The 15,945-nt window shown below is 60.0% G+C and overlaps 1 protein-coding gene across 13 annotated transcripts in view; it reads right to left on the reverse strand.

The window, feature by feature from the left end:
* The window catches only part of ARHGEF10L (Rho guanine nucleotide exchange factor 10 like), a 159,469-nt gene that overhangs the window by 15,739 nt on the left and 127,785 nt on the right, over positions 1-15,945 (reverse strand). For all 13 annotated transcript variants that reach the window (XM_038531822.1, XM_038531816.1, XM_038531824.1 and 10 more), the window contains one exon: positions 14,718-14,866. In XM_038531822.1, the coding sequence (XP_038387750.1) occupies positions 14,718-14,866 (149 nt within the window). The remainder of the gene's footprint in view (positions 1-14,717; positions 14,867-15,945) is intronic.

Here is a 15,945-nt window from a genome sequence, read left to right on the forward strand (position 1 = left end):
GTGGGGATGCGCACTGGTGCAGCCGCTGTGGAAACCAGTATGGAGGGTTGTGCAAAAAATTAAGAGCAGGACTACCTTATGACTCCGCTGTCCCACTTCTGGGTATTTATTCAAAGAACACAACCATCTGTTGTGTTCGAACAGACGCGTGCACCCCTATGCTCACTGAAGTCCGCATTTACGATCGCCAAGATACGGTAATAACCTCAGTGTCCATCGGCAGATGGGTGGATAAAGAAGATATGGTGTGCTGATACCATGGGATGTTACTCAGCCACCAAAAGGATGACGTATGCCATCTGCGGCAACATGGATGGACCTAGGAGGCATTATGCTGAGTGAAATAAGCCAGAGAAAGGCAAATACTGCAATATTTCATTCCTACGTGGAATCTAGAAAACCAAACCAAACAAAAAAATGATATAAAACAGAAACAAACTCAAAAAAAAAAAAAAAAAAAAAAAAAAAACCTCACAGATGCGGAGAACAGACTGGCGGTTACCAGAGGGGAAGGGGGTTTGGGGGCGCAGGCAGAACAGGTGAGGGGTCAGCTGTACAGTGACAGATGTAACTAGACTTTGTGACATATACAGATGTCAAAATGTACAGCTGTGCGCCTGAAACTTACGAAACGAAAACAATCATGGGATGTCAGGCACTTATTAGGTTGAAGGCTTCTCGTTTTGACTCTGGGCTTGATTTAAAAAAAAAAAAAAAAAAAGGACAAAGAAACAGCAGAGTAGACACATCGGAATCGGGGTGCGGGGGGGGGGAAGGTCCTGGAGATTAGAAACAGAACAGGTGCATTCTGTCCCGGGGAGCAGGGCTGGGGTGGGGAGAATCAGAAAGGGGTCAGGGTGGGGCCGTGGTCAGACGGAGGGGGAGGCGGGCAGGGGCTGGATTGCCCCAGGCCGCTGCCATCCATGGGGAAGGCTGGCGACAGTTAAGTGCCAGAGCGGCTAGGCTGGTGCGTGACATGGTCAGGTTTGCCTCTGAAGGACGTTGGCTTCGATGGCCAGCCGTGTGGCAGGGGCCAGGGCTGTGGGCCTCGCATGGGCTGAACAAGTGAGGAGTGGCCCCCGGTCCCCCGGGCTCAGATCCCCAATGGGTTTCCCAGGGAGATAAGGAAGCTGGCGGGTGGGGGTCTGCACAGGAGCCAAGCCAATGAGGGCGAGACTGTGACACGACCAACAAAACTGCTCTTCCCAGCCAGTCCCTGTGGCTGAGCTCTGCATGTGGCCCGGGGTGGCCTAACAGGCTGCTGGGGACAGGAGCCTCCAGGGCCCCAGATTAGGGGAGGGGGGGAGAGCCCGAGCAACATGCTCTCCCCCCACTGTGTGCCAGGCTGCTCCTGGGAGGCAGGGCACCCCCCTCACTGGGGGGACCCCGAGAGCAGAGCTGCAGCTACCTCTCAGACAGGAAGTTCACCAAGGGCAGAGGCGTGTAGTCCCCATCAAAGTGGGGGCTCCCAGGAGCACGAGGGGGCCTCCTGTCAGGTGCGGCACACTCAGAGGACGGGAAGCCCCCTGCTCAGACAAGGGGCTGGCAGTGGTCTCTGCTCCTCCTTCCTCGCCCCCTGCCCCCCGCGCCCCAGTGGAGGCCCAGGTACTGGAGGCTCAGCCAGTGAGCCTCTGGGATTCAGAGGGAGGCCAAGCCCCTCACAGCCTCAAGCTGGGCCCAGTCCACGCAGGGCGAGGGGACAGGCCCTCCAGCCCTCCGGCCCTTCCCCCCCACACCTCTGGCCGCACTGGCCTTCTGTTCTCCTTAGTCCTTCTGGAAACCTGGCCGAGGGGGTTCAGGGGTGCTTATCTTCCTGAACCAGCCTGCACTCAAGACATTCCTGAAGCCCAGACCCACGCAGAACACCACGTCCAGGGATCCCTGGGTGGCGCAGCGATTTGGCGCCTGCCTTTGGCCCAGGGCGCGATCCTGGAGACCCGGGATCGAATCCCATGTCGGGCTCCCGGTGCATGGAGCCTGCTTCTCCCTCTGCCTGTGTCTCTGCCTCTCTCTCTCTCTGTGACTATCATAAATAAATAAAAATTAAAAAAAAAAAAAAAAAAAAAAAAGAACACCACGTCCAAACAGGCCAGCAGAGGCCCCACTGAGTGCATCGCAGACGAGCCACTGAGGCTGGACCTGACGTCCCACAGGGCCCACTGTCCACAGCAGACGGATGCACAGAGGGGGTGGCAGGCTGGAAGGGGGCACCAGCTTGTCCCCAGGACAGCCGGCACGCATTTGCACAGGAATGCACGAACACACGCCAGCCGGCGGGAAGGCGTGCGCATGCTCACCCCCGTGCAGCAGGACAGCCGCCCAGCTCCTGGGGAAGGGCGCAGAATGTGTCCTGCCTCCGAGACAGCCAGGCCGCGCTGGGACCAAGGGGCTTAGGGCCGTGCAAGGCCCCCCCGAGTCTGCAGCCGCTCGGCCCTGCGAGCTGCTGTCAGAACCCAATTACAAGAGAAGTCAGCGGTGGAGATCTGGGCTCATTTCTCCAGAGGCATAACAAGCCTGTCCCCGGGCCTAGGGGGCTTTACACCAGGGCCTGTGCAAACCTGCCAAGCCCAGTGGTACTGGGGTGGGGGAAAGGGCAGGATGCACGCCGGCAGCTCCAGCGCCTCCCTCCTTGATGATCTCCCAGCTTCCTGGGCCCCCTCCCCGTGCTGGGAGCCTGTCCCTGGAGCCAGGTCCTCGGAGGCCAGGCCAGGAACACAGGGCGGAGGAGGTGGCATGTCGGCAGCATGGGTCCCAGTACCCCCGGTGGGGGCGGGCGGCAGCGAGGCCCAGCCCTCACTGCCCGCTGGGCTCAGTGCTGGCTTCCCATTTCTCACCTCCGGATCCCTGCTCTAGTCCCTGGCCGCTCTTGGAGCCCAGGAGTGGGGGGCCTCCTTCCCTCCCAGACGGCTCTACCCACCTTGTCTCTGAAGGCGCCCTCTGCCCTGCTGCCACCAGCAAAGTCATGCCCCTCCTCTGCAGGGCGATCCGCCGGCTGCTTACGCTGTCCTGGGAGCCGCCCCGTTAGGATGATATTCTAGACCAGTGGTCTGCAAAGAGTGGCCCTCACACTACACCCGCCTGCCACCTGTTCTGGTTAAGTTACGAGTTATTGGAGCACGGCCACGCCCACGTAGAAAGAACCCATTCCGGTAGCTTGGGAACTCAGCACTCTGACTATGCACCCTGGGTCCTCAGGGACAAAAAGATCTGCAAAGAAGTCCTACTACTAAGTAGTAGGCTTGCTGTGGGTGGCGGGACGGGCGCAGCGATTCGGAAACCCTGCCGTGTGGCTGAAGCTCGCTGATGTTACTCTCGGGAGCCAGGGTTCTCACAGCGAGAAGAGTCAAAGGTGGAGTGAGAGAAGGTGAGGGTGGAGGTCCACGGCCTCGGATCTGAGTTAGAGCTGTCTGTGTGAACCTAAGTTGTGTTCCTGGCCCTGCGCACTGAAAGGGTCTGGAAGCAATGACACCCGGGGCGGGGAGCACACGAGACACCACTCCCGAGAGGGAACCGGCTTGGGTCACCCCAGAGAAATGGCCCCTCCGGGCAGGGCAAGTGGCAGAGGAGCCCAGAGCTTCCCCCGAGGCAGAAGAGCGAGGACGTGCCCGACAAATAATATGGAAGTGTCCAAGGGACCCAAGAGCCAAAACCAAGTAGCTCCTTTTGGCCAAATTTGAGGCAATTTGAGTATCAAGAGTAATGATTGCCCTGGATTATAGCCCACTGGATTTTTAAAAAGAGTCTACAAATGTGTAGAGGTGGTATTAGAAGCGGGGTGGGTTGGGGTAAGGGGAACTCCTCTTTAATTTATGAAAGTTTGGGGTGAAAGTTTGCTGAGGAACAGGACACCTGTTCTGCAAGGATCACCTGCCAGTGACCAAGTGATTACAAAGGGGAACCAGTGCCTTTGGGACAGGGACCCCTGAACCAAGAGATCCGTTGAGAAGTGCACAGCTTCCCCACAGAGAATCTAGCCACAGGCTCAAAGTCCATCCAGGAAAACATTGACTAGCTCCTGGTTGTGAAGTTTTCAAGAGACCCTGGCTTGGATTTCTCAAAAAAGTCAGTGTCATGGAGACAAAAAAATAAAATAATAAAATAAAATAAAATAAAATATAAAATAAATAAAATATAAAATGAAATAAAATAAAATAAAATAAATAAATAAAATAAAATAAATAAAATAAAATATAAAATAAATAAGATAAAATAAAATAAATAAAACAAAAAATAAAATAAATAAATAAAATAAAATATAAAATAAAATAAATAAATAAAATTAAAATAAATAAAATAAAGGCAGAGAGATTATTCTAGATTAAAAGGAGACTAATGAGGCATGAAAACCAAATGCAATGTTCAGTCCCAGCTGGATCCTGCATGGGGTCAGGAGAGAAGCTATAAAAGTTATATTTCGGGGGGGGTGGTGACTGGGGAAAATGCACCTGCAGACACAATTTGACGTTGAATTCCCAGGTATGATAATGCTGTGGAAGTTATGTATAGGACAGCCATGCTGCCCTTCTCTATTTAGGGGCGAAGAATAAAAATGTCTGCAACCCACTTTTAAGTGGTACAGCCAAAAAAAGGAGTGTAAGTATAACATGGGGGGGAAATGACAGCAGAATGCTGACAGTTGGTTAAAGAATATTTGTGTGTTGTACTAGTCTTTCAACTTTAAGGTAGTTTGAAATGTCTTTAAATAAACAGTTGAGAGGGAGACAAAATTATTAAAAAAAAAAAAAGAAAGAAAGAAAAAAAAAGCTGGCAGCCAGAGGAAAGGGCATGGGTGTGACCCCAGCCCCCGGCTCATCTCTGGCCAGGTAAGTGGCTCTCCTCTCTCACCTGTCAGCAGGGCCAGGAGGAGAACCTGCCGTGTGGGGCCCCGGGTCCGCAGCGGAGCTGGCCACCGCCAGAGCTCTGTGCACGCCACCCGCAGTTAGGAGCTGCTCGGGAGCTGGAACCAGACCAGGCGTCCTACACGGGCCCACCACGGCCCGTGCCCCTCGCCCCGCTGCGGGCAGGTGCACAGAAGGCTTCAGGTGAGTGACACCGCTCCAAATACTGCTGACACAGCCCAACCTCCATCGTACAATATTTATGTGTCTCCAGGTGACGCTTCTGTGCTCAGTTTCTATAAATTCCCAGGGTGAGCAGCTCAGCACTCAAAGTCATTAGAGCTGAGAGGATGCCAAGGAGCCGGGAATGAGCGCGGGGGCGTCTGGGGCTGGCTGGGGGCTGCCGAGGAAACGGCAGAAGGCTGGCCTGGCTGCGGCTTGCTGGGCACCTGCTGTGTGCCAGGCCCTCCCCATGCCACCGTATTTCATCCTTGCAGAGACCTTGACAAGAGAAGATGGTCCGAACCTAGAAAGGGGGATGCCAGCCCAGGTGGCCCCACGGGGCAGGGGCAGAGCTGGGCATGGGCCTGCCCCCTGGACTCCAAGCCCGGGACGCCCCCCAGGCACCTCCTACCAAGCACCCCAGAAGGGTGTGAGCATGCGGAGCTCTCCTTCCCTCCCTGCTCGGGCACCGGGCCGGTGGCCTGCTCCAGAGCTCAGCCACAGGGCACACGTCAGCCCCTCAGCTGCCCCTGCCTCCACGTCACGCCCTGGCCACCTGGGACGAGGGCACCAGCCTGCCATCCTCGTGGAGCGGGCACGACACCGAGGCCTGGGGAAAGCCATGGCGCGGGCTCACTCCGCCAGCCAGGGGACAGGCTGGGGATGGAGACGCAGCGGTCGCGCCCCGAGCGGCTGCCCTGGGCAGGTGGGCAGGCACAGTCTGTGGCGGGAAGGCAGTGGGCACGACAACTCCTCTCCCTTTCTTTATCTGTCTTACTCTTATCAACATTTCACAGCTGAGGAAACAAATAGAGAGGCTGAATGACACTCACAAAGTCACAGTGCAGGAAACGGGGAGGGGAACGCCAGGATTCCGCTCAGGGTGACCAGCCATCCCGGGGGAGGCGTCGCACCAGAGCCTGATGCCCTGTCCCGGGCAAGCGGGGACAGACGGTCACCCTGGGGGGACTCCACAGCCCACACCCGGTCTCCGAGCCACGCAAAGACACTGCGGTGTGGGCTCCCTCCTGTCCCCACGTGCTGCCTTTGGGGTCTGACTTGGTCGCGGCCAAGGGATGATGGCCAGTAGCAGAGGGCTCGTTTTCCTGGCTCTCAGGACCTGACCCGGTGCTGGACTCTTCCAGCTTGGAGCCACCTGGGGAACCCAGGAGGGACGGACAGATGGACGGCCCCGCCAGCTCCAAGACTGACAGCCTGTCCCAAACTTTTAACAATCTGTCTTGGAATTAACTGTGAAAAAATGTCCACCTTTGGTACATTTTTCTAGAAAGACGGTCAATCGCCTTTGCCAACACCTCAAAAGAGTCTGCAACTGCCCTTAGCTCCCCCCAAAAGTTAAAAATCCCCACACTAAACCTGCCTGTCCCGACGCACATAAGCCCTACCCCCCACGTTCTGGACGCCCCTCGGCCACAGCAGCAGAGGTGAGCAGGCGGCCGAGGAGGCAGTGCCGCCCTCCTGCTGAGGGTGGGGACGCACCAGGAAGGGTCACGGCTCAGCTCCGGGCACAGATCTGCTCCCAAGTCTGCTGGGCAGGGGGCGCGGGAACCGCGGGGATAGGGAAAGGATTCCAGGCTTGGCCCAGATCCCCAGAGCCCGACGGATGCTGTCAACAGGATTCAAGCTACAGTCAAGGACAAAACGATGTTAGTGTAATCCATCAATCCCCCCTCTCACCTGCGTGCACACACGTGCTCACACGTGCTCACACACGCGCACACGCAAGCTGTCCTCACCTCTATGTGTTTGCTCACACTCCCGGGAGCCTCTTCCCACACACCCATCCTCACCGACCCCGCTCCAGGAAGCCTGGCTCCCGCCCCGCCACGCTGTCACTCCTCTCCTGGGCTCCCCGGCTCGATGGAAGGGGTGTCTGCCCCACAGCAGAGCACGGGCGCCGGGGTAAGGCCCCTGCATCCAGGACAGCTACTCCCCTGGCCACCGGCCCACCTCACTGCCCTCTCTTCCCAGGTGTCTGGGGGAGGTGACAGACACCCGGCCCTTTGCTTCTGGCCATCGGAGCCCAGGGCCCATGGGAAGCCGTGTGAAGGCCATGGGTGACAGGCTTGGAGCAGCCAGGAGCCCTGGGAGGCTCGGAGCCCAGGCGGAGGAGAGGAGCTGGGGCAGCAGGGAGGGAGGGGGTGGCGGGGCCCAGGGAGAGGGAGAAGGAAAGCCGAAGACAGACAGGTGGGCCCAACACCTGTACCCGTACCCGTACCTGTACCGGTACCTGTACCTGTACTGTAGGAAAACAGGCAGGGAGACACGGCCCCCGCTGACAACGCGCGGGCCTGCGGGAGGATGCGGCGCCTACATCCACCACACAGAGGACCCTGGGCCTCGGGACCGGGCATTCGAGTCAGAAGGAGCTGGAGACTCTGGCTCTACCACCGGGTGGCCCACGTTACCCTGACCAAGGGCTGGCACTAAAACAGCTGTCAAGCTGCTTAGCCCTGCGGTAGGTCCCATAATCATCCCCACTTCACAGGCGGGGAAGCGGAGGCCCTGGGTCGGCGGGGCCAGGGCCCGAAGCCACTGCCCAGCTCCCAAGCCCACAGTGACCACGGCGCCAGCAGACACATGAGCAGGTGGTGAGACGCGGCAGCAGGACTGCGCCCTTGGAGCTTCTGGCCCGGCCGCCGGGCTTGGCGTGGCCGCCGTGCAAGGGTCCGAGCGTGCCAGGCCCATGCAGCGACACTGGAGTCCGGTTCCGGGCCCAGGCCCCGGCCTCCAGTGCGTGAAAGGCCCAGCACTGGGGGGCCGCCCGTGGCTCCGCGTGGCTCAGCCAGGTTCCAGGGGGCTGGGCAGCTGCTCCCCGGGCTCGGTCCCTCCCCCCTACAGGAGGGCTGCGGGGAGGGTGGCCGCAGAGGCGCGGGGGGGACGCGGGAGACCCGGGGAGGGGAGGGCTGCCAACCGGACGCTGGGGGACAGGCACGCGGAGACGGAGGGCCACCCCACCCCGCTGGGGTCCACGCTCCCTCCCCTCCGGCCCCCCTGCCGTCTCCACAGTATCCCCTTCCGCCTGCCCCCCCACTGCCTCCCTGCTCCTCCACGGCCTCCCAGGCCTGCTCCCTGAGCCAACGGCTTCAAACCACTTGTTTTTAAAGCATGAAACCCTCCAGCGACCTAAATCTTCCAGGACAGGAGGAGATGAAATATGGGATACAGGAAAGAGGTGAGCTCTTCCCGGTGAGGAGGGAGGGGCCTGGAGCCCTGCCCCTTAGCCTTGGAGATACGCCTCACGACCACCCCCAGGCCCCTGGAGCAGAGCTGGCACTGAGCCACGCCTGGCCCCTCGATACAGGGCCAGGGCCGCCCCCCCGCCCGCGTGGGATCCCCAAACCCACCCCACCCCCACCCCGTCCTTCACAAGCCTCCTGGAAGGAAGTCCTTCTGTAAGTCTAGCCGCAATTCCTCCCGCTGCTGGAAAATGCTCACTGTCTGAGCCTCCCGAGAAGTCTCCACAACCTTTAGAAAATCTGCGTCTCAAGTTTCCCCTGCCAACTTTTCGGTTTACAAAAAACAAAAAAACAAAAACAAAAACAGAAAAACCCAGGATGACAACAGCAATGACACACACACACTTAAAACATGAAGACAAGACCGTGGGACAGAGATGACTCCGTGCAGGGATGTGAGCCCTGCCCTCCTTGCTCAGGTGGCCCGCACCCCAGGGCTCGGGCACCCCGAGGACCCGGTGAATCTTTCCGCCTTCACGCCAATTTGCATACCATTACCCAGGAAACCCCGCGCCTAGATTTTGCTTTTGCAAATTCCCACCCGTTTCATGTCATAAATAAGATAGAAGACAGAAAACTAATACAGCCCAGTGATGCATTATTCATGCCACGTCACACTGTTATGATAGATTTACAACAGCTAATACATGCAAACTAAGTTTGGGCACTAAACGTGAAAATTAAGGGTGGGGAAGGCTGTATGTGGGGGTGGGCAGGGGGACATCCGGCGGCTGCCGGTGTTCAGGAATCCGGAGAAGTTTCTTTCCGGGCACCGCCTGGTGACAACAAGCCTCAGTGCCCGTCTCAGAGGCCAGCGCCCAGGCGCTGAGGGTGCGGCGACAGCAGGGGGTGGGATCCCCGGCCCTTCACGTGCCCGGCGCTGAGCCCTGAAGCAGGTCACCAGCACACGCCGTCCAGGGCTCCGCTCCCCGCCCAGGGGGCCTGCCACCGCCAGAGCCCACTCCCCTGCGGGAAAGGCCCAGGCCGTCACAGCCCTGCACTGAGGACCCGCTGCGCATCAGCCTCTCAGCACCCGGGATGCGATGGGAGCCAACCAGGCGTGGTCCTGCCTGCACAGCCTCGCTCTGGTTAATCCAGTAATTGTCCCCAAAACGTCAACATGCAGCTGTGGCCAGCGCTGTGAAGGAGCGTGGTGCTGCGGCGGCGGTGGGGCACAGGGCTGTGACCCGGTGCGTGTGGAGGAGGGGAGGTGGTCCTGACCGACTTCTCTGCAGTCGGAGGGGAGCTGGGGTCTAATGAGGGAGAGCTTGCCCCCATTAACCCTCGCAACAGCCCTGCGGGACGGGAGCCAGGCCCCTGCCCAAACACTGGCACCACCTGCCCTCTGTTCCGGCGCTTTCCAGGCGACCTGTCCCCAATACGTTTTTTTTTTTTTTTTTAATTAAGATGCAGCAATCATCCCACAGCCGGCTTCCCCTCCAGCGATCGGTTAAAATGAACTCCATGCGACTGGATTAGACTTTGAAGGTGCCGATCTAGATAATGAACACGAGGATGCCGTGTTGACACAGGCCCTGGCGAGCTGCGTTATTATTTAACAGGTCTCGCGGCTGCTCCGCTGGGATCAAGGAGCTGAACAAGCAGGTGGGGGCAAGTGTTAAACCAGGAGACGGACGGTGGGTGCTGGCTCCGCAGGGGGCGGGCTCAGCAGGGTGGGGGCAGCGGACAGGGGCCAAGTGGACCTAAATGGGGACAGAGGCCTGTCCCCAGGGAGCCTCCAAACCGTGCACCCTCCCTGCCCCCTCCCATCCTCCACTCACCACAGCCACGCACCTGCTCAGACCAGCTCAGGGGTCCTGACCTCTAGGAACCTCTCCGGCTGGATCTGGCACCCCTGGTACCCCCTCTGTGTTCCCGTTGGGCCTGGGCTTGCCCCCTCCTGGTCTCCGCACCCGGGGCTGACACTGAGCGCCCCAGGTCTGCTCCCCACACTGGACTCTGAGCTCCCCAGGAGCTGAGGCCAGGTCTTGCTCACGTCCATCCCTCCAGCATCCCACACAGAGGGCCTGGGAATCGGGATGCCCATCTGCCCACCCACCATGACTACTGACTCGCAGCACTGCATGTGAGCCCGACCCCGGGGCAATGAGGATGAACAAGCAGCCATCCTCGGCCTGGAAGACGTGTTGCTGGAAAAAGCAGGTACATAAATGAATGGGAGTTCCCGGGAGTGACATATCTCAGGGCGTAACCCGCGGGGAGCAAATACAGCCCCAAGGAGACAGCCTTCCGCCTACCCAGGCAGCCGACGCAGATTGAGAGCAGACTCGGGAGCCAGACGCCCGTGTTCAGATCTAGCTGTGTGACCTTGGGCAGGTCACTTAACCTCTCTGTACCTGTTTCCTCATTCATAAAGTGGGAATAAAAATAATACTCATCTCATAGGGTGATCTGAGGATTGAGCAAGTTCACCTATGCAAAGTACTTAAAATCCATACCCGATCCACACGCAGTATTCAATAGATGTTGGTTGTTATTATTTCCTGGGTGTGGGAAAAACCAGGGGAGGCTCCTGAGAGTTAAGGCAATCCCTAGAGTAACTCCCCATGGCTCCACAATTTGGGCCAGAGCCTCGCCGGGCCGCGTTCAGCCATCAGCGCACTCCTAGGCCGCCTGGCTCGGGGCGCTGAGCAGTTAGACCCAAGTGTCTCAAATCCCCACGGAGGGGGGATCCCTGGGTGGCTCAGCAGTTTAGCACCTGCCTTCAGCCCAGGGCGTGATCCTGGAGACCTGGGATCGAGTCCCACGTCGGGCTCCCTGCATGGAGCCTGTTTCTCCCTCTGCCTGTGTCTCTGCCTCTCTCTCTCTCTCTGTCTCTGTGTCTCTCATGAATAAATAAATAAAAAATCTTAAAAAAAATAATCCCCACGGAGGCTTTTCTCCATCCGGGGGGAGGATGCACCACATCGTCGCCGCGCATAAGCAATGCCCTCCCTCCAAAGCGAGGTGCTCTGCAGAGACGGGTGCTGAGCCCCAGGACGGCAGCTGGGTCTCCAGCCTGCACCCCCAGGCCCGGCTGCCCATGACCATGAGCCGGGCAGCAGGGGCAGCAGCCAGGCCAGGCTGCTTCCAGAGCCCCGCGCCAAGGTGGGCAGGCTTCCTCTCTTCGAGCGAGCGGCGCGTGGTGCAGCTTTATTAAATATGCATGCCGCTCACCTCGTTCCCTGCCGAAGGCCGGTGTGACTGAAGGTGAGCTGCCCGCACCGTGCAGCACGCAAACTTTTCCATTTCCCCGCAGCAGACAGGGCAGGGCGCGTGCTCCCTCCGACCCGCCACCCCTTCCTCCGTCCCACCTCCCCGCACCCATCGCCCTCCTGACGCCCTCCGCGGTGTGCCAAGCAGGTAAAAGGCCATATTGATCCCCTTCTTGAGAGCAGCTGGTCCAGAACTAATCTTAAATCATCGCAGCCTCAAGCTGCAGCCTGGTGGCTGCTCGGCCCCAGGGACGGTGGGGCCAGAGCTGAGCTCCGGGGCCCGGGCAGGACTGCACTGCGGCCGGTGAGCGGCAAAATGGGGTGAATGATGGCCAGGGCCCGGCCCCATCCCTGTCCTTCCCTTCATCCATCTCACGCTCCTAGGATGGCTGTCGGCAAGAGGAAGCCTTCCTGCCCACACAGCGAGGACGGCAGCCCTGCGACGCGGGCGCACGGCCCACACCAACCAGCAGCCCCAACTCAAAGGGAGCCGGAGTCTCCAGATAAGCCATATACACATGGTAACGAGGATTCGAGTGAGACAGATAATTACAATGACAACTAAGGTTCGTTGAGCACTTGCTAAGTGCCAGGCCCTGTGTGGAACAGCCCTTAAGTAAGTGTTCTCATTCAACCCTCTACAAAGTCCTGTTATCACCTCATTCTCCCAGGGGGGCTCAGCACCTTGTCCAAGGGTGCACGGCTTGGCAGGACAGAGCCAGCGCCTCAGAAGCAGCCGGCCAGCCAACCACACACCTCCAAGAGAGTGGGGTGCCCAGGGAACCCGGGGGGCGTGGCCAGGACAGAGACCGGGGCCTCTGCCCTCGGTGATGCATCCCAATCCCCTCTTCCAGAAAGTCTCAGGGCCCTGGGGCGGCGGGGCACAGGGGGCCCAGCTTTCACCAGGGCTCAGGCCCTGCTGCCCACACCTCCCTCCCAGCAACCACCAGCCGCTGACTTCCACATGGTTTCTGGGTCCTCTGGGCCCTTCCTTAGAAGATCCTCTTCTTTGGAGACACGTCTTGGTTCACAGCCTGCCTCCTAGTGTCCTCAGCCGCCTCCTCCCTCTCCCTCCACTGCCCCTGGTGGAGTGCTGAGAGCGTCCTTTGGCCAACAGGACAGTCGGAGGGCCTGCTCCTTCCCTTCTTCATGTCTCTGGGCTCACTTTTCCCACCAGAATAGAGGTTGTGTCACCCCCATCAGAACGGAGGCCCCCAAGGGCAGGGCTGGGTCTCCCCCATTTGACTGAAGGCCTCCCAAGGGCAGGTGGTATCTCCCCACTGGATCAGAGGCCCTCCAAGGGCAGGGCCGGGTCTCCCCCATCAGTCTGGAGGCTGCCCTCAACTGGGCCCCAGTGCTCCACCGCTGGCTGAGCGCCCCTCACCACGGCTCTCCTCCACACACCGGTCAGAGCCTGCACAGGGTGCCAGCAAGAGGCCAAGAGGGCACCTGGGCCTGGCCTAAGGACGATGCAGGGACCGGGCGGGGGGGGGGGGAGGTCGTACAGGGGTGAGGCCAAGGAGTTATAGATGGGCCTCATCCTTCCTCCTGCAAATGGCTTGAGACCCAGGAGCTCTGGGGATCCGGAAGGCCCGAGGGAGGCAGCTCTCCTTCCTCTCAGAAGGTGAAGGATGTGAGAGGCCCTTGGGGCAGGTGGGAGGTAGCAGGCAAGCCCCTCAACGCAAAGCAAGGGCTGGGAAGGGGGTCTGTGGCTACAGCCGCTCAAGGCTCCCCCACCCTGAGCTCTGACTGCCCCTCAGGAGAAAGGCAGCCGCCTCCCTCCCGTCCAGGCCTGGGGCCCCTCCACCTGGCCCAGCCACAGGCCCTCATGGGGCATTCCCAGCACTCGGGGAGGCTGCTGCCCAAACAGCCCCAGAGCAGGGCCCAGGGGTCACCTTCAGCCCCCAACATCCTTCTCCTCTGAAGGATGAGACCTCAAAGCCTAAACCTGATGGTTCTGCCCAGAGCTCCGCCTCACCCCTCCCGGCTGACAGGCTGGGACGTCATCCCTCCTCCTCCCCTCCCAGCACCGAGGAGCCTCTGATCAAACGTATCCCGAAGCTGGTGCTGACCAGGACTGTGGCTCCCAAGCGAGCGAGAGGCCCCCAGGGAGGGGACGTGAACCCCCTTTCACCGATGGGAACTAGGAGTCACGAATGGGGGGCCCTAATGGCACCAGCAGGTGGGTGGCAGCGCTGGGATGCAGAACCGGGCGTGCGCAGCTGCAGAGACTGCCCTCAGGTTCCAACAAAACTGGGACAGTAATCACCACGTCCCTGAAACTCAAGCCAGGGCCCCAGGGCTCGCCCACAGCTCCCTGCGCCTCAGTTTCCCCACCTGATCCAGCCCTCAACACCTGTGATCTCACACCGGCAGGAACCCCTGGGTGCTCTTGCTGGGCTATTAAGTAACCAATTCACAGCCAATTTATAGAGATGACCCAGTGGGCAGATGGCAATCGTCCCCTCACAGAAGCTCACCTGGGGCACCTGTCTGTTCCGGCCCCGAGCCCACACCCAGACCTCTGCCCCGGGCCCGGTTACCAAGGCCTCCCTCCAAGATGATAATCCCAACAAACCGAATGATGGCAAACTCACTAAGTACCACTGGGGCACCATGCCCAAGTCTACACCTGTGGCCCTAGATGGGCCCCAAGAGGGTGTGGGGAGGCAGGGCGGGCAATGCGGTAGGTCGCTGATGGGCATGCACCCAGGCTGAGTCAGGACAGAGCCCCAGGACCAGGCCCACACCCCGGCGGCCAAGGCAGTGCTCAGCTCACAACAGGGCAAGGACGACCCGGCGGTTTCCACCTCTAGGCTCTTGAGAGAGCCCAGCCCCCAAGGTGGCGGCGTCCACACAGGCCTCCCCTCGGCACAGCTGGCTCCTGGGTACAGTGTGGGGCAGGTTCCGGCTCCACGGGCAGCAAGAGACTCAGCCCAGGGTCCAGATCACGGCTCAGCCCAGTGGTCGGGACCCTTCCCCTCCAGGCAGCCCGGGGACGCGTGCTGGGGCAGAGGCCGGGGTCCAGCAGCAATTCAGGGCCCGCTGTGCTGCTCGACAAACTCTCAGTAACCCCTGAGGCCCAACACGGTGCCAGGTAGGGCACGAGAAGGGGCAGCGAGGGCGTGCCCGGCAGGTGGCCCGCAGGCCAGCGGCCCTGAGCGAGGAAGCAGGGCCAATACCTGAGTCTGTAAGCTGGTGGCATCCAGCACGGTGACACGAGGCCCACAGCTGGCCCACACGGCATCCTCCAGGCTCAGAAGGGTGCGGATGGGTCCCGGCCCCACAGTCAGGCACACGGGAGGACTCTCCAGGTCCCAGGGGACGCCTCCTGCGGGGCGAGCAGAGAAACAGGTCAGGGGGTGTAGGGGAGGGCCTGCCTCCATCATGCCCCACCCCCTCTGGAGGCTGAACCCCCAATTCACTCTCCTTCCCTCCTCCTCTTTCCCACTTGGATTCCCTCTCTCCTGTTCACCCATCACTCTCTCTCTCTCTCTCTCTCTCTCTCTTTCTCTCTTAGTAAGCACCAGCCCCAGGCCAGGCCCTGTGCTGGGTACTGGGAGGGCAGGAATAAACCCACCACTGACCCTGCCCTCCAACTGGCCAGAGAAACCCAGGGGTTAATCAGCAGTCCCCACACATGACACCAAGCACAGGCGACCAGATGTGCACGGGAGGCCTTGAGAAGCACTGAGACAGATGGAAAACTCTTGCACAGGGGCAATCCGGGGGGGCTTCCCAGAAGACGCAGCATCCACAGGGCCCTGCCAAGGAGGCAGCGTGACACAGCGGGGAGCGCCTTGACCTGGTCCTGGTTCTGCCAGAAACCCAACAAGGACCCTGAGCACATCTCTCCCTGCTCTCCGGGCCTCAGCGTCCCCATCTGTAACATGGGGAGACCACCCAGACTGCCTCAGGATCCTTACTACAGCTTTCTGACCCTCGCCATCTCAGAGACCTTGGTGTCTCCAGGGCGCTCTGTCCCCTTTACCAAGACCGCTGATGACCTTTCCCCATCCAGAGACGCCACCACCTCCAGGTGCAGAAGAGAAAGTCTGAGAGGCAGTCAGGCCCCAGGCTACCAGCCCTGAAGACAGGACAGACCGAGGGACCTGGCCCGGCTCTGAACGAGGCTCCCCCACCCATCCCCCGAGGCTCAGCCCACCCAAGAACGTGCCGGGGTGTTCCCTGGCATGTGAGTGGCACCCCAGGGACGGGCATTGTAGACGTTTGGGGGCTGAGGTCGCACCCAGCGCCACCCAGAACCCCGGCGGCCGCCCCGTCCTGCCCGCGGGCCAGGTGAGAGGGAGCGCTGGCAGGGAAGGTGGGGCACACCTGCCGCTGGCTTGCCAGTGCCCGGGCACCTCGTCCTCCCTGCAGGCCCCTGGGGGGCGCACAGGAACCATGTCA

Source organism: Canis lupus, chromosome 2 (assembly GCF_011100685.1).
Source record: "Canis lupus familiaris isolate Mischka breed German Shepherd chromosome 2, alternate assembly UU_Cfam_GSD_1.0, whole genome shotgun sequence".
NCBI classification, from domain to species: domain Eukaryota; kingdom Metazoa; phylum Chordata; class Mammalia; order Carnivora; family Canidae; genus Canis; species Canis lupus.